This window comes from Phragmites australis, chromosome 11 (genome assembly GCF_958298935.1).
Source record: "Phragmites australis chromosome 11, lpPhrAust1.1, whole genome shotgun sequence".
Lineage (NCBI taxonomy): Eukaryota > Viridiplantae > Streptophyta > Magnoliopsida > Poales > Poaceae > Phragmites > Phragmites australis.
Window position 1 is genome coordinate 18,499,154 of NC_084931.1, and position 24,611 is coordinate 18,523,764.

At 43.6% G+C, this 24,611-nt stretch overlaps 2 protein-coding genes across 4 annotated transcripts; both read right to left on the reverse strand.

The window, feature by feature from the left end:
* Nucleotides 1-2,337: 2,337 nt before the first annotated feature.
* LOC133884348 (uncharacterized) lies at nt 2,338-5,141 on the reverse strand. Of its 2 annotated transcripts, none has more exons than XM_062323724.1 (2): nt 4,723-5,141; nt 2,338-2,504 (listed from the first exon to the last, which is right to left on the reverse strand). In XM_062323724.1, exons 1-2 carry the CDS (start codon nt 5,031-5,033, stop codon nt 2,438-2,440), a joined length of 378 nt encoding a protein of 125 aa, XP_062179708.1. In that variant the 5' UTR covers nt 5,034-5,141; the 3' UTR covers nt 2,338-2,437. The 2 variants fall into 2 exon arrangements, with proteins under 2 accessions (XP_062179708.1, XP_062179707.1); XM_062323723.1 differs by lacking the exon at nt 2,338-2,504 and adding an exon at nt 3,138-3,603.
* Nucleotides 5,142-5,251: 110 nt separating this feature from the next.
* On the reverse strand, nt 5,252-16,659 carry LOC133884347 (FHA domain-containing protein DDL-like). 2 transcript variants are annotated; one of them, XM_062323721.1, is made up of 11 exons: nt 16,522-16,659; nt 15,380-16,406; nt 14,726-14,757; nt 14,040-14,106; nt 13,797-13,854; nt 13,557-13,649; nt 12,043-12,157; nt 11,926-11,973; nt 6,446-6,491; nt 6,263-6,333; nt 5,252-5,724 (listed from the first exon to the last, which is right to left on the reverse strand). In XM_062323721.1, exons 2-11 carry the CDS (start codon nt 16,397-16,399, stop codon nt 5,685-5,687), a joined length of 1,590 nt encoding a protein of 529 aa, XP_062179705.1. In that variant the 5' UTR covers nt 16,400-16,406; nt 16,522-16,659; the 3' UTR covers nt 5,252-5,684. The 2 variants fall into 2 exon arrangements, with proteins under 2 accessions (XP_062179705.1, XP_062179706.1); XM_062323722.1 differs by lacking the exons at nt 5,252-5,724; nt 6,446-6,491 and having other exon boundaries at nt 6,306-6,408.
* Nucleotides 16,660-24,611: the final 7,952 nt, after the last annotated feature.

Here is a 24,611-nt window from a genome sequence, read left to right on the forward strand (position 1 = left end):
AAAACTGCTCTCCAAGGTCTAGCATAGCTGGCTCGGTACGCCTAGCTACAAAAATATGTAACTTTTTATCAGAATATGATTTCTAGGATACTTACGATGATACCCACAGTGATGAAGACCATCTTTAAAAACATCAAAAAAAAAGGAGTGACTCGAAACAAGAGGGCTAAACAGTAAGGTAACAACACTTGCTTCTATCCTTTTCTTTTCACCATCTTAACATTACAGTTTTGTTGAGGAACATACGCTTTGCTCCCAGTAACCCTGACGGTCCAATCTAGCTATAACATCTTGCTATCGATTGCGTGGTGCTAATAATGTATTGTTCTCTAACTACTGAGTGGACTGCAAACTTTAAATATAGGATGTGGTGTGTTAATTTTTAACTTGACACTATTCACTTCTTTTCACCTTCTTAACATTACGATTTTTTCATTAGTCTTGCAGCTGCTTTTAGCTTTCTTTGGACATTATACGTAGTTGTTCTAATTAGGACTTCTAAAACTCTAAATGTATAGAATGAATTTGTGTCAATCCTCAGCTGTGAGGAATGATGACGTCCTAAGAGGGAGGAGTGAATTAGGACACTTAGAAACTAATAGCTCCAAAAACTTCACAAGATAAACCTATCTCAATTTCTATCTAAATGTGTTCTATGTTTATCTATTGTGTCTACTCTACAGCTCAAAAGGATTGCAACCTACTCTAGCAAGGTAAATTACAAGTATGTAAATATGGAAACGTAAATAGGGTAGAGAGACAAACTTGACACAAGGGATTTTTATCCCATGGTATCGGTCGCATAGAAGTCACCTCTAGTCCACGTTAGAACTCCATAAAGACTATGCTCCCAGTCACCAAGTCTATTCCGATCACGGCTCTTGAGATATCAAGTCACCAAGACAAGGCCTCAAACACGATGAGCCACCAAGCCACTAAGGCAAGGTCTCACCACTAACCTCTCTTCTGGTCATTTGTGGATTGTTTTCACTTTGGAGTTTTAATCACAAAGACAAGGGCCTCCGCATCCCCACATAATCTTCTTGTCATCGTTCTACACCAAGTCGGAGGGTCAACAAGTTACCGATGAGTTACCAAGACTCCAAAGTGATGGCGTACCTCTCGGTACACCATTGGATAACTCCTTGATCCACTCTCTAGGTCGCAGCACCTAGCAACACTTCTCTAGCCTATAAGCACTAATCACCCTCTAATCTTGTGCTTAATCACCTTGGATGAACACTTTAAGGACTTTGATGGTTTGGATGTCTTCTCAAGTGTATATGGGCTTCTCTGGACTCTAGCAGCTTCAAATGACTGAGTAAGTGGGTACATATAGCCTCAAACTCACCAACTAGCCATTGCTCCCACGGCTCAACTTTACTGTGAACACCGAATGATCTGGTGATAATAGTAGTACAAGCATCGGACCATCCGGTGTGTACATCAGTGGATACTAGCTGTTAGAACCCGACTCAAATATATTATGAACACTAGATTGTCCAGTGTATCCTTCACTTACATCACCGGACTATCCGATGTGTTGTCTTGCGCTGGTGTGTAAACTCTCTAATCATTGGATCTTTCAGTGTGTTGACCTTCATCCACTTTGACATCTTTTTGGAAAACACTTCGGTGTGTTGGCTTCTTCATCACCGAATCATCTGGTGTGCTGAAATATTTCATTCCCCTATTTGCATAGCTTTTATTAAATACTTCGGTGTACTTACTCTTCTAACACCGGATCATCCGGTGTACTTAACTTCAGTTTCCTTCAAAGATCAACTCTTCTGTTAAATACTCTGGTGTGCTTCTGCTCCTATCACCAGACCATCCGGTGAGTATAACACACACAGGAGGAATACTTCAGTGTGTACAAAGTCCTGAGCACCAAACCATCTGGTGAAGACATTTTTCCTGGGACTTGTCCAATTCAGTCCAAAATTTGTTCCAGTTTTGGTGGCTTCTTCATGTATTGCATCCATGGTACCTACTAACATAAATTCTTGATAAACATTTAGTCCCAATGAATATGTTGTCATTAATCACCAAAATCACAATCATGACCTAATAGTGCTATTTTCGCTACAATCTCTTACTTTTTGGTGATTGATGACAACACAACCAGCAAGAAGCAAATGATATCAATTAAAAAAAATACATGATGTTAAAAGTTCATAAGAGCACAGCTCTTTGCTTGGATGCATGGTAGGAACAAAGATACCGATTGTTAGGACAACCATGTTCTTACCAACATTATATCTCTCTGCTATAATTTTCCTCAACATTATGTCCCCATTTTTTTTATGACTGTCATATCGATAGTTCTTCATTTTTTTCCATTGCCACTATCTCCCTTAATCAACACATGCAAGAGTTTCTTCACCTTTGTCAACCTGAGATGCATCCCCTTTGTCAACAATTTACCCGAGATAGTTCATGCATCTTGCTTACTTCTCTTGTAACTTGCTTTGGTCTCAAAATTCTCTCCCTTTGTCAACAATCTCCAAAAAATTACAAACACATGTTGAACTCAAGGAAAAATGTTAGAGCACTTGGGAGAGAGCTTCATAAAATATGATCCATATGAATGATACTACTTATGAAGAATTATGAGGAATTGGTACCGATTTAAAAGATATACCAATTTGTAAGAATAGGAGGCATCGATATCAATTGAAAAAGACAAACACGGATCAAAATTCATGAAACTCACATGATATAATATAAACTCACCCTATATGTGTGCATATATATAATGAGAAAGAAATATATACACAACTAGACGATAAGTAGATGTAGGAAGTTTAAACCATATCATGCATGAAGGTAGCTTAAATGTAGAAATGAATTGATAAAGATAACAATTGAAACATTTAAGTATTGCATACTTCTGAGGACTTGTTGATCACTCCATAAGACTACAAAAGATATTACTTGAAATACATGTTACTCTCAAAATCACAACCCATATGATATGCTCCCCTTAAATGTGTGCATACAAGTGTATAATACTTGTGAGAGATATGCACTTGCTATTGACAACAATTGAGGGAGTATTGAGTTCTGGCGAGCACCTCGCAACCGTAAAACACAATATGATGAGCCCGAAATCGTAAAAACCCAGTATTCGTAACCGTAAACTCTATGACTTTAACCGTAGAATTTCGTATTGCAAGCCATATAATGACAAGTCTTTTATGGTTACATCAGAGAACATACTACTTAAAACAAATAATGTTATCCATGTCGCATAATAGTGAAATATTGCATAGTTCCTGCACCTGATTCTGTTCCTTCAAATACATGATTTCAGAAATTGTACTACTAAATTCTATATTGTAATAATAATGAATATTACACAATACCTACTAATAGATGATTGTACATGTATTGGATTCTACAGTTAGCACTACTAAATTCTACGCTAATATCTTTATGGATGACTGTAGTACGTTGTCGCCGCCATCATCACCCTTGTCGTGGGTGTCCCTATCACCATGACTGCCTGAGGAGGAGAGGAGGATAGGTGTACAACAAAGCCTGTAGTGTTGGGGATTGTGCCGAGAAGATCTGATCCATTGGATTATACATTTGCAGTTACTGCATAGATCAAAACAGAGATAAAATACAACATTAGAATCTGCTCCAATGAAGAAGCCCAAAATTGACTAATCTAGCCAACAACTATATGTAATGGATCGATCAAAAAACCATGCCCGATTTACAGAAAACCAACAAAAATAATAGACCTAATTAGTCACCTCTGCTCAGATCCATTACATGGGCGAGCCACTTCCACTCATATCCACGCCCTTCACTCAGATCCGCACTGATGGCTACCGGATCAAGGACATTTGCCGGTGCTTCGTATCATGAGGGTGGCCAGCAGGGCCTGTGCAGTGCTTGTCCTACTAGTTGGAGGAAGAGGAAGACGCCTCATGCCCGATCTTGTCGTGCCCGCCACTTCCCTACGCACGGGCAACACTCGACGATGGAGGGAGGCCGGATGCGACCTTCCATGGGGGCTGCCACCAGTGCATCCAACATCCACATCTGTGTGCATCATGGCCTTCTTGGCATCCATTATCACTGCTGCCGCCGCCGATCTAGATCTAGATCTGAGCATTGGGTATGAGAGAGAGTTGGATAGGAGAGAGAGAAGGGATGGAAATTGGAATGAAATAGGAGGAAAGAGGGGGTGGTTTCGTTTTTTATTCACGGTGGTCGAGATTTTACGGTTGCGAGGAGCGTCTATGTGTTTTTTACGGTTGCGGGTGGTGGTAACGTCCAGCGGTAAAAAATGAACCTATATACGGTTACAATAACTAATGCATTACGGTTGCAGGCTAGACTGGGGAGCAACGTGTTTGTTAGTGGGAGGTTACATATGTACGGTCGTAATGAATAAGAATTTACTTATAGAAAACGATGCGTTTAATGGTAACATCCAATCGTAAAATAATGAACAGATATATGGTTACAATAACAAATGAATTACGGTTGCAGGCTGGGTGTCTGGTTGGAGGGGTGGTTCAGGGGGTCAGGGTCGGAGGACGTGCGCGGCCAGGGTGTTAAATAGCTATTTTTAGCGCAGGAAGTAGAATAGAGAATAGACACACACGTGTAGAAAAGGTCAATTAGAAAATACTACTGGGTTGATCTTGAAACCAGCAATGTTTGAGCCTCCCCAAGCAACAATAAGAGCTGCAAGGTAGCTACCTGAGTATGGATGATAGTTGCAGCAGTAGCAGACACGAGGACGCGGCACCGCCGTGGGTGCCCAGCGAGGCCACGACGTTCCGCTGCTTTGCGTCTGCTGCGGATTCGAGACGATCACCACAGCCGTCCCAGTTGTCGTCTGGTAATGGGGTGTCCGCGGCGTCAGGAGGAAATCTGTATGCCTCGGTTTCCTTGGCCTTGCTCTGTTGCTTCCACATAATCAAATTCCTGGAAATTGCAAGGAAGAACACGTCACCGCTATTGTCGAAGCTATCGAGCCACCACCGGGCGTTGGCACGCGCGTACCACATGCAGGGATAACTTTCTAGTCCAATTACTTATTGGCCGCACCATCTACGGCGTTGTTATCACTGATCTGGGAACCCCTCTTATGGTACCATGGATGCCAATTCACACGGTTTCGAAAGCAAATCGTTGTTTTTGGAATCAAAGAAATGACATGCAGACTGAATATCCCCAAATTGCGAAGTCACAGTTCGGGCTGAATGTAAGATACTTCCCAACACGATACAGCAAGCAATTGGTATTACGATTTACGAGCAGTGCTGCAAAAGCAGCATGCCGAATAGGGAAAGGCAGACAAATCTAAGGCATATAAGTAACATCACTGTTGTTACAAATCCATAAACATCTAGCTACCTCCGATGTCGAGTGATACAAATACCAGCCATACAGAACAGTCAAGTCAATGCCTGGATACAAGATCAAGGTTATCTGCAGCAGGTTGCAAAGCCAAGCTCTAATCATCAAAATACCCCGATCATCATGTGAAGAGATCTCTAAAACAAAAGTAAGACCCAACTGACCAACTAATTTCCAGTCCAAGAAAAAGGAGTATCCATGCGACACATGTTGACATGTCAGTTCAAGGTTCCAAAACCAACTCAAATCACCTAGGTAGCGAGTCTCCTTGTACCAAATGTTTTCGGCAGTTAAAATTCTCATTCTGATGAATTTTCATGGAGCAAAACATACTCCCGGCTGCAGGAGAAAAAAGCATTGACAGGTGTGTTAACAAGAATATTCTTGAAACGGTTTAGAGAAACATCGTATCTAGTATGGAAAAAAAAATGGCCAGGCAACGACAATGAGTAAAACACCGAAAACTATGAAGGTAGAACTTAAGTATCAAACTCAGTAATTCCTACCGCAGACCAAAGTTACTACTACCTTCAGTCGATGCCATCCTAAATTGCGTGCAGACCACTATCATAAATAATATATTTAGATGTCACATAAGAATGATACTAATAGACTCATCATAAAAGATACTACGATATCATCATAATTTTACTAGCTTTTGCTAATAAATGTCTAGAAAGGTACTTTCCAAAGGTAGGCATAAGAGATCGTGCTCATATCCTAAATGGCAAACCAGAATGGAGGTAGTAACACTGAAGAACAAAGATAAATGCCACTTTCTAAAATTGATACAATGGGGATAAACCAACCAAGCAAAGACAGTTGCATATTTTAACCAGAAAACAAAATAGTATTTCTTCAATAGTCATGATCATACCTACTATTGCCAAACTTGATGGTATCTTTTTCAAAGAGTTCATAATAACGGCGAGGCTCAATACGATTCTCCTGCGGAAATAGAGCACATTCGGAAACAATGAAATTCACATGAAGGAGAATAAGTTCATAATATGACCAGTTTATCTGAAAAGAGAAACATATTCATCATTAGAAAACTTACATTAATGAATGTTCCATTCGTACTGTCAAGATCCATCAGATAAGGACTATTAGACAAAGCAGCAAGATGAAGCGTTATTAACACATTTCAATCAGACGAGGCATTATTGATAATACAGGAGTAGAGTATAAGTAGTGTCTGAAAAACTAGGACATGTCAGAATAAATCTTGAGCACCATGTCACAGCCACCATTTCTGGTGTTTTTATTCCTTGTTATGGTGTTTTTATTCCTTGTTAAGGCCATTAAAGTCATCAAGGTCATTAGGGCCATTAAAACCACATTAAGGCCAGTTTTTAGACTTGTTTTACTTGTTACATAGGAAAAATGGAGAAAACGCTGTGACAATTGCAATACAAAATTCTTGGGTGTTTCCCAAATGTTCTGGCGTGTGTTCATTGTGGTTGATTAAAATATTTGGTACCAGAGCACGTATTGTCGATCCAGATGCTACTATGTCGTCGTGGGCTCCTAGGGGCGCGCAGTCAAGGACTCCTCCGTGCTGAGGCCGTCGTACTCACCGACACCTCTGCACCGGCCGTGACACCGTGACAACAGTGGTCACAAGGTGGTCATGAAACGCATCGTCAAGGAGGCGTCAGGCTCGATGGTCTATCCCACGGTCACCCGGACGAACTACACCGAGTGGGCGCTTATGATGTGCGTTAACCTGCAGGTGCAAGATCTTTGGGAGGCAATCAAACCCGGCGGTGGTGACTACTGTGACAACAAGTTAGCGTTATCCGCCATTCTTTACGCTGTGCCGTCAAACATGCTATCAACTCTCGCCGTCAATGAGACTGCTAAGGACATCTGGGACGCAATCAAGATGATGCACGTCGGCGTCGAGCACGTCAGAGAAGCGAACACAGAAGTTGCGACACAAGCTCAGCGAGATCAAATTCAAAGATGGTGAGTCCGTCGATGACTTCGCCATGAGGATCACGAGCCTCACCAACAACCTTCGAGTCTTGGGGGATGAAGTCACCAATGTTGAGGTGGTGCAAAAATTTCTGCAAGTCATCCCAGAACGTCTCCAGCAGGTCACTATCTTCATCGAGACCTTCCTTGATCTAAGCACGCTCTCGATCAAGATGACTGGTCGCTTGCGTGCTGTGGAGCAGAGGTACAAGCTCAGCTCTTCAGGCGACAGTGGCGAGCAGAAGCTACTCCTCACTGAGTGAACTAGCTCACATGAAGAAGTGCGATGGCGAGAGAGGATCCAGTAACTGTGGCAATGGCGGCTCCCATCGTCGTTATGGCAAGAACTGCGGGCACAGTCATGGCAATGAGCCACGCGACAGCAACGCCAACAGATCCAGCCAAGGAGGTGGTCAGAACTGCGGCAAATATGTCCATTGGGCCAAAGGATTGCAACAGCAAGCTAAAGCGGGCCAAGGCTCACCTGACGTAGGGCGACAACGACGAGACAAGTGCTTTAAATGGCTAAGACTTGTGTCACACCGCCTATCACGTCCACTCCGCCATAACACATCGTGCCAACATCCCCTCCACCGCAATGCAACCCTCTTCGATTGGTCGAGGCGAAAGTATTCATGCAGGTGGATCAAAAGGACCGCAACGATAGACTATGGTACCTCGACACCGACGCCACGAATCACATGATCGGGTCACGCGCCGCATTCTCCGAGATTGACTCCGGAATCTGAGGCACCATCAAGTGTGGCGATGGCTTCATTGTCGACATCAAGGGGCGCGGCACGATCATGTTCACCTGCAAGACCAGCGAGCATCACGTGCACATGAGGGTGTACTTCATTCCCTGGCTCACCACCATCATCAGCATCAGCTAGCTTGATGAGAACAGCTGCCAGGTGCTGGTCGAGAGCGGCGTCTTGCAAATCAGGGACTCGGATCAATAGCTGTTGGTGAGGGTGAGGCGCTCCCCCAACCGGTTGTACATGCTCAGCCTCGACATCACACGACCGATGTCTGCCGGCAAGAGGCTCAGATGAGGCATGGTGTTGGAACACAAGGTACAAGCACCTCAGCTTCTAGTTCCTACGCAAGCTCTCCAAGCAGGTCGCAGATTGATCACATTGATCAAGTCTGCGACAACTACCTCGCCAGGAAGCAGAGGTGAGCATCCCTCCCCAAGCTGGCGAAGAATCGCGCAGAGCACGTCCTCAACCTTGTGCACGACGACCTGTGTGGGCCCATCGCGCCCATGATGGCGAGTGGGAAACGTTATTTCCTCCTGCTCGTGGGCGACATAAGTCATTACATGTGACTCGATCTTCTCGCAAGCAAGGACCAAGCGCCAGCGGCAATCAAGCAATTACAGGCAACAGTGGAGGTGATGGAGACAAGGCGCAAGTTGAAGGTCCTCTGCACCAACCGTGGTGGCCAGTTCACTTCGGTGGAATTCGACAAATACTGCATCGTGCGACGTGCAGCGACAACTCACTACTCCCTATTCTCCGTAACAAAACGGAGTTGTTGAGCGTCGCAATCAAACAGTGGTCGCCATGGCCCGAAACATGCTAAAGGCAAAGGGCCTCCCCAGAACATTCTGGGATGAGTTGTCTCCAACCGCCATCTTCATTGTCAACCGTGTGCCGACTTAGAGCATCGACGGGATGACACCATGCGAGGCCTGTCATGGCGAGCTACCAACGGTGCACTGTTGGGGTCGTTGTTAAAGACCCTCGATGGCCCCTTAGCTCCGCTAGCCTATGCCTATGGACCTAAGCCCCCGAAGGCTACTTTCGTACCTCCGGGCTTCGAGGAAGCCTCAGCGTCCCGGAGCCATGCCTCTCGAAGCCCTAGCCTCCGAAGCTTGGGCAGGCTTCCCAAAGGCTACAGGGTGAGTCATCAGGTCTCAAGAAAGATCTGCCAGAAGGGGAACACAGGTCATCCTTCCCTTCCAAGGATGTAACCGGCATTCCGTACTAAGGCTAGTGGACGTCATCCTAACATTCTGTACCAGGGAGGACGCCTAATACACGGGACAGCGCGACGCCGGGCCGCATTTGGCGACCAGCCCTGCACCGACCCCGAGGTTGGTTCAGCCCATGTATTTGCCGTGGTAGATATTATCTCCTAAGTAAGGTAATATGTAGTTTTACCTGGACTTGCACCATGTAATTCGACCGGTCCTAGATCTTTGTTAGTAGCGATAACTTGTACGCTACGCCAGGGGTAGCCGTATAAATACAGGACCATGACCATCAGGCCAAGGACCAATCTTTTCTACTACCAATACATTTTCAGTGTCCCTCTCAAACTTCATCTCCAAACTTAAGTCTCCTCCTTAGAAGAAACTCTCGCCATACTTATTAGAGCAAGACAATCTCTAGCTCCAACATGCACTTCCTCCGCACCTTCGACTGTGTTGCACATGTCAAGAACGTGAAGCCTCACCTGAAGAAGCTCGTGACCACAACACTCCGATGATCTTCGTTGGCTACAAGAGCGGGTTCAAGGCATATCAGGTGTAGGACCCATCAGTAAGTGCGTGCACATGATGCGTGACATTGTGTTCGATGAATCAGCATAGTGAAAATAGAGCTTAGGGGAGTACAAGGTGAACGGCAATGACCCTTTCACGGTGGAGTATGTGGTCACCAGGGAGCCTATGCGCGACACATGTGAGCTCCCCGAACCATGACCGAACACCTTTGCCGACGACATCTGCGGCTACGACGGATCAAACTCCAGTGGCGATCGAGCATGTCACGCCACCCATGCTCCAGGCTTGATGCGGCTGTTGAAGAAGACAATCCCCAACGCTACTGCACTGTCGACAACATCCTCGGTCCGACCACGCCACAAGAGCACACACCGCGCTAACTCGACCTCGACGAACTTCACATGGTGAGCGCCGAGGAACCAAGCACCCTCGCTGAAGCAGAACAAAACGACAACTGGCAAAAAGCAATGCAAGAAGAGATGGACTCAATTACTAACAACAAAACTTGGAGCCTTGTCGATCTCCCTACAGGTCATCGTGCGATCAGCCTGAAGTGGGTGTACAAATTAAAGCGCGACAAACAAGGAGATATTGTGAAGCACAAGGCGCGCCTCGTCGCAAAGGGCTACGTCACGTCCAACGACAAGGGGTGGACGTCGATGAGGTCTTCACCCCTGTCACCTAACTGGAGACAGTGCGGCTTCTACTCGCCATCGCTACGCACCAATCCTAGGAGGTTCACCATATGTATGCCAAGTCAGCATTCTTGAATGGTGATCTCCGAGAGGTGTACGTTGCGCAGCCACCCGGCTTCATCAATGCTTCATGGAGACAAGGCTACGTGAAGAGCACCTCATGAACTCCTGAGCAGACTCTGGACTCACCCAAGCAGTCAGTGAACTCCATAGCGGGAAGGTAACCCTACCAGTTGGTCTTAAGAGAGGGGGTGCCTATCAAGGATCTAATATATTTCCCACGAAATATGAAAACCAAAGAAAAGGAATACGTGCAATGGGAAGCACCCAGAATAAGGAATCATGGTGAACTTCCCGATAATAGAGGGCATGTCAAAAGAGGCACAATGGCAAGCAAGACTAACTTCCTACCTTTGATAGAAGATCCACCGCCCTATCAAACGCTTCATGGAGGCGCCATGTGAAGAGCACCTCGTCGTCGTAAGCACATACTACGCTATGTTATAGGGATAAGAACACTAGGTGTTATCTACACGGCCGGGAAGAAGAAGAGTGTGGTCATGTCTGCTGGGCTGCAGCGATAGTGACATGGCCAGAGACATCGATGATAGGAAGAGCACCTTCGGGATGATCTTCCTCAACAGCAACCCCATCACCTGGCAGCCACGCAAGCAGAAGGTGGTGTGCCTTGTCATCATGCGAGGCCGAATGTATCGCCGCAGCCTTCGTGGCGTGCCGGGGTGTTTGGCTAGCGCAGCTTCTAAGTGACATGCTCAGCTCAGAGCCCAGTGTACCAGTCTTGAAGTTGGACAAGTCCACAATCGGTTTGGTCAAAAATCCAATGCATCACAACCGGAGCAAGAACATCGACACTCGTTATCATTATATCTGAGAGTGTGCGGATAAAGGTCTGATCGACATCGAGTTCATTTGCACGGATGAGCAACTTGGGGACATCGTCACCAAGCCGCTCGGCCACGTCAGGTTCCATGAACTTTGTTCTAAGATCGGTCTCCATCAAACTCAATAAGGAGCAGCAAGATTTAGGAAGAGAATAATGTTAGAATAAATCTTGAGCACCGTGTATCAGCAACCATTTGTGGTGTTTTTAATTCCTTGTTAAGGCCATTAGGGCCATTAAGGTCATCAAGGCCATTAAGGCAATTAAAACCACATTAAGACCAGTTGTTAGACTTGTTTTACTTGTTATATAAGAGAAATGGAGGAGAAAACGCTGTGACAGTTGCAACACAAAATTCCTGGGTGTTTCCAAAGTGTTCTCACATGTGTTCATTGTGATTGATTCCAACAGGATAATCATGCAGATTTTCATTAATAAACATAACCGATTACCTCACTTTCTTTGCCATCATGCCATCTGGTTGCTCCTTCTCTACAAGTCTGAAAAGAATAACATGAATTAGTCACAACATGGTTTATCAATAGACAACTGTAAAAGTATAGACATACCTATATTGAAGAACTGCATGTTGCTTGCTGCAGGAGGGATGGTCTGTGGGAATGTCTGCAACTTTCCTTTCTCTTCCGAAAAGGTAACAGCTCATCCGATGAACATACAGTGGTTCTATCAAATCAGACATCATCAGAAACATTCAGGGTCATGGAGCGCGAAACAGAATCATTGTGTATCACCAAGAGAAGTGTGTAAATATGGATCAAGTGCTATTCTCAATGTTTTCCCATACAACTGGCAGAATCCAGATTATTTAAGACTGTTTTGCGTCCTACATTATTTTGAGTTTAGGGGCAGTAGCTAGAAAGCTAGATCAAAAAAAAAAAAGGTGACCATAGTAAGACATGCAGGAACCTGAATGTCCAGAGGTTTTCAGATTCATTGGGGATTTTGAACTGCTGGTTGAGTTCATACAAGAGCCAAAATCCAGTTGGATGCCTACATATGGGTTTACTGGCCAGTTCCATGTGGTCAGTATTTGTTTAGTACAGAAATAATTTGTTCAAAAGTAAGTAAAAAATGACTTCAGTTCATTCACTCCAATTCAACATCAAATATGATGAGTTATCCCTTATCAATGAACTTTCAGTTAAGACCACAAATATTAATTCCTCCACAAAGCCAGAATGCTGTTTTTTACAGGTACAGCTTAAGACAATTCAAAGAGCCCTTTTCACCTCAAAGAATATGAAAACAATTATTTTAATTCAAAGAGCCAGAATGCTGGAACTTTGCGGGGAGGGAGGGGTTGTTTTGACAGTCTACTCTTCTCTCCCAACTCAAGGAGTACATGTCTCCTTTAATAAATAAGACAACTACTACCTCCGTTTTTGTTACTTGTCGTTTAGGACATCGACACGGTCTCCAATACATATGTTTTAATGTTACTTTTTATAATTATTTCTTAATGAATTTTGTTAAACATATAATCATATGAAAGTATTTTTCATGCTGAATTGACTAATATCATTTGTGTGTGTGCCGAATCCTAGCAATTTTGTGTGTATTTATGGTCAAAGTTTTTGAAGTTTGACTGCACGCATTCTAAAACGACATCTATTTGAGAATGGAGATAGCAACAGACAAGTCTACCAACAAACTGACATAATCTAATGTAACAATCGAACTAACTCAAGCCCATGTAAAAAACACTTGGAGATAATTGTTGCAACAGGCTTAATCTAGTCAAACAATCAAATTAACTCAAGCTAATGTAGAACACTCTAGGAGATAACAATGCGGATGTGGCTAATGGGTTGGAGCTCATGACAATAGATATTTGCCACCATAGACTGGTAAAAGTGAATATATTCTTTCTTCCTCCCTTGGAACAACTACTGAATTGATGCATAGAATCATATAGAACAAATATTGTATTCATATAAAAAGTATAAAGTAGAAAAAAACTATCATTCAGTGGTTCACCACCCTTAAAGACATAGAGTCGCCATCTAATATCTGTCTACAAATATTGTATTCATATAAAAAGTATAAAGTAGAAAACAACTACCATTCAGTGGTTCACCACCCTTAAAGACATAGAGTCGCCATCTAATATCTGTCTTGCGTGCCTCTGAAGGTTCTGAATATAACAGATTCACACCTGAAGTGGGAACAAAGTGTCATCTCTAAGAACAATGCAGTATTTGCATGCCTCCATCTAATTGGTGGTCTCGCCATTATAATAACTGAATGCATATTTTCACGCAGACAAAATTACTATTGAGATATAAGAGCTTCAAATAAGCACCTGCAACTCTATTGGTCTCCTCAGCAAGCTTTCCAGACAATTCAAATGATGGCTTTTGCTGCACCCAATAAGAAAAACCTTAAAATGGCAGTATGCAACAAATAGGAAGATAAAGTAAATAGTCATGGCAAATATTTAATATTTAAGAAGATAAAAAGGCACCACATAAACAGAGAAATTGTAATATTCTTCGAATAAACGAAAAGCTATTATCAGAAATACTCATCATGGACAATGCACCACCTTTTCTTTTGCTTCAAGAGCTTCGGCAGCAGCATTCATTATTGCCAGAGAATCAGGATCACCACTCCTGACCAAAACAGGAAGGCTTCATCATTATTAAATGCATAAAGAAACAAGTATAACAGCGAGAACGCTGCTTACAGCAATAGCATGCCATCAACAGGATAATTCGCTATATAAGCACATTTGAGAGTATAATGCTTTTAAACTGACATGCACATTATCTAATAGCAGGATCAAACAAAAAAAAGTTAATCTATCAAGCCCACTAGAGTAATAATCAAAGGATGGACCAAAGAAAATGTGGTGTCACTTCTTCCCACAATCTACAAAACTTGGCATAAAAAGTTTACAGTAGTTAAGGTGTTACTAAAATGACGTTTTCCCCCTAAAGAGCGGTAGAAACAGCAGAGCATTGAGGGCACTGCCCTCATTGTGATTATGTTTGTTGTTGACTTTTGTCATTTTTTTTTAGAGTGGTAAGATGGCAGACTAGCACAAAGTGCTGCCCCTTGATTTTTAGCATAGTAAATCAAAGATGAATAGCTGTTCTTGCTAAAACATTTGTTCATGTACAACATCAACTTAAATTTTGCAGCAAACAATGCTTCTATTGAGGATTTAAAATGCATATAGAATCACAGCGTTAAGGGGACATGGGAGTGGTTAGAGTATTGATCACTCACCAGGATGCTTCACCCTGTCTAAAGTTCATATCCTGAAATGAACCATAATAACTTTCAGATTGCAGTTTACAGGCCACATATAATAGCAAACACAAAAATGCTATTGTAGCATTCAATAATGAAAAATTAACTGGAAACTAACTATGATCTCTGAAATATCAAGCCAAAATGATTGGTACAACTAACGTAACCTGTAAGTTTACTGTATACATGCATAGTGGAGTGTGAAGACTACTGATTTCACAATCTTCAATTAATAGTCCATGGAAATGGAAACAAATTTCTGACTTCGAACTTAGTTGGGTGGAGACTATCATATTGCGACTAGTAACGAGAAACAGTCATGCAACAAAAGACACCAAGCCAAGTACATTCAATAATGAAAAATTAACTGGAAACTAAGCCAAAATGATTGGTACAACTAACATAACCTGTAAGTTTACTGTATACATGCATAGTGGAGTGTGAAGACTACTGATTTCACAATCTTCAATTAATAGTCCATGGAAATGGAAACAAATTTCTGACTTCGTACTTATTTGGGTGAGACTATCATATTGCAACTAGTAACGAGAAACGGTCATGCAACAAAAGAACACCAAGCCAAGTACATATGTCGAGATCTAAAGCACAGGGTCAGATATCACCAGGCACCTCAACATGTGCTGCATTTCTGGACGCCCTTGGTGATGGATGGGATTCATGTCTGCCCCTATGCCTATGTTCCTCTGGTGACCCTGATCGACCATGCCTGGATGATCTTCCTGATCCCTCATTGCTCTCCTCTCTTGTAGAATCCCTTCTGTAACTATGGTCCACCCTTTGATCCCTTGAAGAATCAGCTTTCCGGTCCTCCCGATCAGACCTTCCACCTCTTGAATCATGCCTATCATCATCCCAGCTCGACAAAGTCTCCTTTGAAGCACCAGACCTATCATCCCTGCCAGCTCTTCTATCCCTCGAATGATCCTTTCGATCATCACGATCAGATTTCCGATCTTTGACAGCACCTCTGCCATCCTCCCGCTCAGCCTTCCTATCTCTGGACGCGTCCCTTCCCTCATCATGCTCCCTGTGCCTCCCTGAGTCCCACTCTTCCCTGTGAGAGCCCTTGCCGCAGTCACCCTCGGTTACCTTCTCGACCTCCCGCTCTCCCTTCTTATCTCTCCACGCATCCCTCCCCTCATCATGCTCCCTGTGCCTCCCTGTGTCCCGCTCCTCCCTGTGTTTCCCTGAGTCACGCTCCTCCCTGTGAGAGGACTTCCGGCGGTCACCCTCGGTCACTTGCGCCACCTCCCGTTCCCCCTGAGCTCTCCTCGGCCGCTTGGTGCGTGGCGACGGAGACCGTGACTGCTCCCGCGCATGTTTCGGCGACCTCACCCGTTCCTTCGCCTTCTCCCTCGGAGGCGACCTCTCCCTGTGTGACAGACTGGCCTTAGCAGGAGACCGCGGCGACCTGACACGCTCCTTCACCTTCTCCCTCATAGGTGACCTCTCCCTCTCCCTGTGAGACAGGCTGGATTTAGCAGGAGGAGACCGTGCCCTAGCAGGCGAGCCCTTCCTCCGCGCGGGTGGGCTCCGCCTGCGCGGCGGCGTGCCCCGCTCCCTGTCCCTGGCCGGGGAGCGCGACCTCCGGGAGTGCTCCTCCCTCCGCCTCTCCACCGCCGAAGCCATTCCTGACCTGGAGGTACACATTCACACCATCGATTCAGGACGCGAGAAAATAAATGAGTAGTGTCGCGACGGTTTTTGCAAGGCTCCTCGCGAAACGAGGGAGGGGGTGCGGGGGAGCTTACCGGAGAAGGCGGCTGGATGGGGCCTGCTGCTACCTCTTCCTCGGCGGCGGCGGCTGCTGCTCCGTCCCCTCCCCTCCCCGTTCTCTGCTTCAATCGCCTCATGGGTGCTTGGATCCAGATGGTTAGAAGAGGGAAAAGAATGCCCCAGAGGAGAAAAAAAGCCCAAGTTCCCAAACATGGTCGGAAGGGCCCCTCAGATTGGGCTTCTTCTGGGCCTAACTCAAGCCAGAGAGAGAATTTTTTATATTTTATTTATAATACTTGTAAAATTACATGCCCGTTTGAAAATTTGGTATGAATAGACTATCGTCGTTTATTCAACAAACGAGAACAAGATGTCAATACCTTGTGGGCCCCACAATCAAACTAACCTGAATTAAATAAGAACGGTGACTTGGTAGCCACGTCAAGGTGTCAACAGGCGACACCTTGCTCCCGCCAATTAAACAGGCGAGACTTTCGTTGCAGCTGATTCCCGTGAGCCTATCAAAAAGGTGTTTCTCCTTGAACGGATGAGATCTTTTCGGTATAAAAAGTGTCACGTGCCCTCATCCAACGTCAGTCACGCCATTTGCTCGTTGCCCAACCGAGAGAGGCAGAGAAAGCGTTGAGAGGGATGAGAGGAGGAGAGGGGAGGGGAGGGAGAAACAAGAGGGGGGGAAACCCTGTCAGAGAAAAAAGAAAAAAAATTGCTTCAGTTTTTTTTTACAAACCTGGTAGAATAGTCACTAGTTACATAAGTTAGATGTTAGATCTAGGGTTTGATATAGGTTACAATATAGATTTAAGTTTAGAACTAGCGTCAGACATAGTTTAGCAATTAGATGTAGGTATATGTTAGCAATAAGATATAGTATTTAGATATAGATTAGGTATTGGATATAGTATTTAGATATAGCTTAGATAAGACTTAGCTAATAGATTTTGGATTTAGAGGTTTTAGATGTAGCGATCTGGGAACTTTTTTTTTGCAATGTAGAGTAATTATTGGACCATGTTTTTAATCAATATTGCAATATTGTAGATGTTGGTTTACATATATATTTTTTTCTATCGAAATAATGGTAGGGTTTTATGTCGATGTTTGGCATGCATGTTGGATAAGTGGCAGTTTATGATTTTTTATATGAACAATGAAATATTTTATGGTCCAGAAGGGGTAATACTATCGATTTCTGAGTTAATAGACAAGGATAAATTCTAGACCTATGCAGAAGAGTATCGGACATTTGTACGGCTAGTTGATGCGGGGTTTCAAAATAGATTTTGAGGTTGAAGAGATGACCGTTAGCATTTTGGACAATAGTAGAAGAGATGTTGTGTATTGAGAGGTGTACCTGCTCAGTGAAAATCAAGTTTGGAGGAGGCATCTGCAAGATGTAGTGGGAAGATGTTGGTCACCTATGTTGCTTGTGCAATGAAAGAATAAAAAGGGAGTTAGGAGACGCAGGGTGGGGGTACGTGGAGGATGATGAGAAGGAGGAAGAGTGTGAGGAGGAGGAGGTTAATGAGGATGGCAAACCGGATGCTGAACAGTCATCGATTGATTCGATTGAACCTACCGGTGAGGTAGACGAGGGGGAACGAGTATCTTCTCTAATTGAACATATATAGCAGGATGATCTTGAAACCAACGAAACTCCTAAGTATGACATGTTGGATGATAAGGACGATGTCTATGTTCCCGTGGATTAGAACAATTTGAACATTAACAACCTTATGTTGAATGAGGGGAATCAGGTGCCCTAAGAGTATATGCAGAATGAGATGACCGAGGGGGGCTAGATTCCCTACTAGTAAGGCCATGAAGGATGTTGTGATTTAATGGATGACATTGCTTCGATGATAGTTTTATGTTGTGAAGTCAAGTAAGAAGTGAAGTGCATGAAGAAGGATTACCTGTGATGGGTGCACAACTTCAAGGGAAAATGGGTTGGATATTGGGAGGTGTCAATTATGATGGACCATACTTGCACGCTAGATGAACTTGAGCCCAGCCACAGGAACATCACATCAGTCTTGGTTGTCAATGTGATGTATGCTAAGATTGTGAACAACCTGAACTAAGAATCAGCATCCATAGTCAGGATAATTGAGGGAGAAAATCTATGATTCGCCACTGAATAAGTCTCCATTCTATAATATGTTATCGAATAGCTTCAGTTTCCTTTTATACCATTGAATAAGTCATTTTGTCTACGCTATACCATTACTATCAGCTTAGCTCTGTTAAGTGCGGTAAAAAGACAAATATACCCCTTGTCCTCACCCCTTCGGTCTCCACATGCTCCTTCTCCTCTATTCAGACGCACAATAAATTTTTTGCATGCACAATAAAATTTAAACTAATTCTCCTATTTTTTAAATAAGTAAAAAAAATCACTGCAGGAAAAAAATGTGTTGGCTTTTTAATGGAAAATATTTTCTATTTTTCAATCTGCAGTGAAAATATTTTCTATTTTTTTCCTGCAGTGATTTTTTTACTTATTTAAAAAATAGGAGAATTAGTTTAGTTTTATTGTGCATGCAAAAAAATTATTGTGCGTCTGAGTAGAGGAGAAGGAGCATGTGGAGACCGAAGGGGTGAGAACCAGGGGTATATTTGTCTTCTTATCGCACTTAACAGAGCTAAACTGATAGTAATGGTATATCGTAGACAAAATGACTTATTCAATGGTATAAAAGGAAACTAAAGCTATTCGATGGCGGATTGTAGAATGGAGACTTATTCAGTGACAAATCGTAGATTTTCTCTAATTAAGGAGAAGTACAAGTACATTATCAACTACAACAAGGCATGGAGGGTGAACAGGAATGCAATTGAAATGAGGTTCAAAACCTACAAAATGTCATATGACAATCTTCCACGCTTGTTACAGACCATTGCTCGAAAGAACCTGTGGACGTATTATAACTTTGATAAGTACCCATTGTTATCCGAACCTGACAAGTATGTCCTTAAGCAAAGCTTTTTTCAATTTGGACCATGTATCAAAACTTTTGAGCATTATCAATCTATCCTCTGCATCGACGGTACTTTTCTTACCGGCGTGTATAAAGGTTAGATTCTGACTGCTATTGGGTTTGACAGAAATAACCAAGTACTATCGTTGGCCTTTGCATTTATGGAGAGTGAGAATACCAACAATCTGTATTCGTTCATGTACCGTGTTAAGATGATAATTATGAGTGCTCAGTCGGACATGTGCCTTATACATGACTGACATGCAGGTACTCAAGACAATTCAGGATCAACAGAATGGTACGGAGGATGACATGATGGGTCATGTGTGGCCAAATCTACAGAATAAGTGGTGTACGAGGCATTTGGGTGCAAAATTCTTCTAGCAATTCAAGAATAAGAACCTCAAGAACATGTTTCATAGACTGTATGATCATAACCACTAGTGAAAGTTTGATGTGTTGTGAAAGACACTAGATGAGTTAACGAAGAAGCAACCATAGGAGCATGCACCGAGGCCGGTGAGAGGACCGGAGGACGAACCAATAGCTCTTGAGTCCCTTCCAATGGACAATGAAGATGGCATAACAAGGAGGACCGGGCCATCTACTAGGTCATTTAGTAAGTGGATTAAGAATAAGCTCAATAAGAAGTGGGCTTTGCTCTACGACACAAATGGAGGTCCCACAGTGCAGTTGGGCTTCAACTGTGCTGGCTGCAATGTATCGGGGCATGTGCAACGCCAACACGAAGACCGACGCGAACACGATCTTCATTGGGTGTCTACTACTGCTGTAGTTATGGTCGTAGGAGCGGTTCGTCATCGGCTCGCCCATTGTCGACCATAGCGCATACCAGTATCCTGATGATGGCGTCAACGACCTGACCATGGGCTCTTTGTGGTGCCAGCGTTGAGTAAGAGCTAAGAACTTTGCACATATTTGTTAAATCCTTCCATTATTATATTTCTCTAACTTAGTTTTGTTGCACAGATGAATTGGTCTAGTGTGCAGACCCACCATGTACTCAGACTTTGTTCACCAGTTCGACAAGCTGACGGTGAGCAATGTCAGGTGGAGGCCATACACCAAGGAGGAGGTACATCTATGCACCTCGCTTGGACTTTCTTTGTTGTGCACACGGGACCAGGAGTACTAGCTGGTGCGGTGCACCCTCGTGTATGACATCTATGTCGAAGAGTACTCGTTGTATCACGTGATGTGGAAGTTCGGTTGGTTCCAGGCGTTCCTGCTCCCATTCACTAGGACAGTGCCTAGTAACATACACAGATGCATAATGTTGTACCTCTTCAGCTATGTCATTGTCGAACCATATGTGATGTGCTTACGTTCATTGTCTCCATTGCAAAGTCTCTGTCACCACTATGTGACTTTTTACAGTGGCTGGATACTAAGCAGTCGCAACCAGACATGTTCTTCCTTCACACACAACACCAGCTGTTTGGAGACACTTCCATAAAATGGAAGCTAATGAAAGGAGGGAGGTTACGCGCAAACGCATTCAAGAGGAGCATCAGAAGATAAGGTAGGAGCATAACTGCATACTGGCGAAGGCCCATGAGACATAGAGGGAGAGGAAGCACGAGAGGGCACATCGGTGTGTGAGGCAAGACCGAAAGTGACGAGAAATGGAAAATACCCACGTTGCACTTAGTAGACTTGATGTTGTAATCGTGTTGTTTACATTCCCTAAGGCATGTTAGGTTTAGAAGTTGTACATGGATATGTTAGAATGATCGCATATCGTACATGCCACCGTGTATATTGCAGCTCCACTAAAATCACCATGTTCAACCTTGCTTTTACGTGAATTTCGTGCATCCAAAATATCTAATGGCAATGGACACATCGACAACAAAGAATGGCAACGCATGGATGACGCTTATTTTGCCACAAACCAAATCAATAGCGGGCCAAAACCCTAATTCAACAAGATGTCGCCCATTGGTAGGACGACAGCAAGGGATCGCCCATCCAACGGGTGACATCTTGCTGCCACCCTCTTATTAGGCTACATCAAGGTGTCACCCGCCAGATGCGTGACAGCAAGGTGTCGCCCATCCAACAGGCGACACCTTCTGCGTAAGGTCAGCGACCAATCACACTGGCCTGCCATGTCAAGGTGTCACCCGTTGAACGGGCGACGGTAGCCTATTCATGCCAATTTTTCAAACAAGCATGTAACTTTGCATATATTGTAACACCCTAAATTTCCAAGTTTTTGAATAGTAATGAATTTTCTTTTCCTTAGATTTAGGGTGTTAGCCTTCGTTTAAAAACCCTAAGAGAAAAGCCTAATTTCTAAATTAAATAATTAATTTAGGTTATTATTATTTTCAATGTGTTGCATTCATGTTGAGCAGTAGCATTAGGGTTTCTTTGTGTGAAAAATGAATTTTTGAAAACACTGAGGTGCACTGTTTAAATTTTGAAAAAAGACTTGAAAATGTTTCGATAAAAGAAAATTTAATTTTTCCTCCTTGGGCCAAATCTCCCTTCCTTTTCCACTTTTCTTCCTTAACTTCGCGGCCCACATCTCCTTCCTCTTCTCGAGCTGAGCCTGTTTCCTCCTCTTCTCACCCTCGCCTCCCCACCTAGGCCAGCCTAGTAGCTACCCAGCTACCTCCTCCTCACCTCTCCCGGTTGGCACCTAGGCTGAAGGCCATTTTCTCCCTTGGTTGGCGTCTCCGCAAGCCGCCTCTTCTCCCTCCATGTGTCCGACCCGCGCCCGACTCGAAAGCGCACCACTGCCCTCCCCCGATCTGAATCCTAACTAACCCTGACCATATCCAACCTGCTCTACGCGTTACCCTCCCCCTATTTAAGTCCACCCCCATCCTCTCCTGATTTGCCCCAGACTGAGTCTCCCCCGAGCCCTAGAGTAGCCGTTGCCATTGCCGCCCTCGCTGAGCTCGCCTAACCACCGTGCCAAAGCCGCCTCATCCTCGCCGATCAGACCTCTAGCTTCTCAAGCATGAGAGCAAGCTCGCTTGCTTGATCTTGATGCCCATTGGTTGCTGGAATGTCTCCTTCGCCACTACGCATCGTGGTCAAGCCTTGGTGAGCCTCTGTAACATCCATATCTCCCTCAAATGGGTTCATTGTTGCCTTGGCATCATCCTCCTCCGCTCACCATCATTTGCCGTGCTCGACGAAGAGCTCTGCTGGTGCGTCGGCAAGACCATTGCCATGCGTTCCCCTCCTGCCGCCGTCGTAGTCAGCCGAGCAGCTCCCGAGCGCTGCAGCCATTAGATTCAAGATGGACAGCCTAGATTAGATCCAGTGTACCCCTTCGATAACATGAAATCTTGACCATCCATTCGAAATTCGACAGTCCATATTAGATCTGGAGCCGCACGATTGGCAATCCACATCAGCGGCCATGTCAACCGATGTGCTGATGTGCCATGCCTAAGCATAGCCACGTCAGTAAGCCCTTTTTCCTAGTCAGCCAGATTTATTTTTAATTGGGGAAAATTAGAAAGTTTTCAATTAAGCCCCTAAACTTTTCTGTATTTACCAAAAAGGTCCATCATTTTTATAAATAGGCCCCTATCCTTTTTGTTTTATTCAAAATAATTTTTTCAGATTTAACCCTAAACCTATTTTTAACGTAACTTTCTCGTTCTAGCTCTGATTTAAGCATTTTCGCACTCCCACGTTCGTAGCGACGTGTATTATCTTTTAATACCTTTTTCATAGATGTTAGCTATTATTTGGTGTACTGTTCTTAGTTAGCATTGTTGTGTGTTTTCTAGTGTGTATCGGGAACAAACGAGGAGGTGCTTGAGAATCTCCAGGATCAAGTCTTTGAAGAGTCTGGGCAGCAAGTTGGTAGAGGCAAGTATCCTTGAATATTCTGATCCTAGTTTTTCAAATGTGATCTTTATTCAAATATACATGCTGTTAATTCTGAATTCCATTTACTTTAGTACCATGTTCCATATTTTCCTTGTCACTCTAACTATCAGCAGTAGTTATGTTGGGTAGTTTATGCTTAGCTTCGCACAAGGGTATGGTTGGATTCTTGGTTAAATATGACTAATAGTCTATGCAACTATGAGTTGAGAATCCTGATAATTGTTGTAGCAACATGGAATATAGGGATATCGAGCATAAGGATTGATTCATGATGGTGCGGGAATGCACAGATGCGCGGAAGCATTACAGTTGGTAGAAGTGTTTGCTCGTCTTAAGAACTAGTTCATGGAACGGGTAAGCCTGATTAACAGTTCAATCATGAGGCTTATATGGGTATAGCTTGGTCAATAAATTAGCAGATCCTCAACATAGTATAAGCGAATAATGGTGTAGTAAGGAAAGAGTGATTATTTCTGAAGTTACAAGGCGCAAGAGAGGGCTTCTGGGTGGTGCGATGCCACTTTGACGGTGGTGAAATCTTAGTGGGCTTATTTTTGTTGGGAGGATGCTTTGTAACACTTTGTAGTGAAGCCTAGCCGCACACTTCGGGAGTGTGTAAGTGTTGTGATGGCACGGGTATACGGGTATCATGGCTCGTGAGTAAAGTTGGATGACCTCTACAGAGTGTAAACTGATAGATCAGCCGTGCTCGTGGTTAAGAATGGTGTGGTCCCTTCACATGATTAGTTGGGTTTGGTTTGGTTGGTGGGTTGTTACATGTGATAGGTAATAGTAGTGGATGGTTCTTGGTTACCTGTGATGGGTAATAGTAGTGGATGGTTTTTGGTTATCTGTGATGGATAATAGTAGTGGGTGGCTCTTGGTTACCTGAGATGAGTATTAAGTCGGTTGGTTTGTGAACCTAATGCAAATTTCAGGTAGTTAGGGAGACATGTGGAGATGCTTCTAGAATTAGAAGTTTAATGATGATTCATATAGTTAAATAGGATTTTTTTTATAACTCATACGTTGTATAGTTGATATTTATGCAAATTGTACCCGTTATAGCCTGTTCCTTTATTTAAGCTTGCATGTCATTTATTTTCCACACTTGCGGAGTACAATATGTATTCACAATAACTTTTTCTATACAATTATACATCAAAATACTACTCAGATAATGAAGGAGAATTAGACTACTTCTCAGACAAAGATGGAGACTGCTAGGTTGGTGAACTCTCGGTTAA

What these genes read in the sequence shown, in the direction of transcription:
- LOC133884347 (XM_062323721.1), bottom strand. Translation starts at nt 16,399, where the DNA reads ATGGCTTCGGCGGTGGAGAGGCGGAGGGAGGAGCACTCCCGGAGGTCG. An exon ending in CATGCAGTTCTTCAATATAG is followed by an intron (nt 11,974 to 12,042) that starts GTATGTCTATAC and finishes TATTCTTTTCAG; the next exon opens with ACTTGTAGAGAAGGAGCAAC. An exon ending in ATCAAGTTTGGCAATAGTAG is followed by an intron (nt 5,725 to 6,262) that starts GTATGATCATGA and finishes TTTCTCCTGCAG; the next exon opens with CCGGGAGTATGTTTTGCTCC.
- LOC133884348 (XM_062323723.1), bottom strand. Translation starts at nt 5,033, where the DNA reads ATGTGGTACGCGCGTGCCAACGCCCGGTGGTGGCTCGATAGCTTCGAC. An exon ending in CAACTATCATCCATACTCAG is followed by an intron (nt 3,604 to 4,722) that starts GTAGCTACCTTG and finishes TGATCTATGCAG; the next exon opens with TAACTGCAAATGTATAATCC.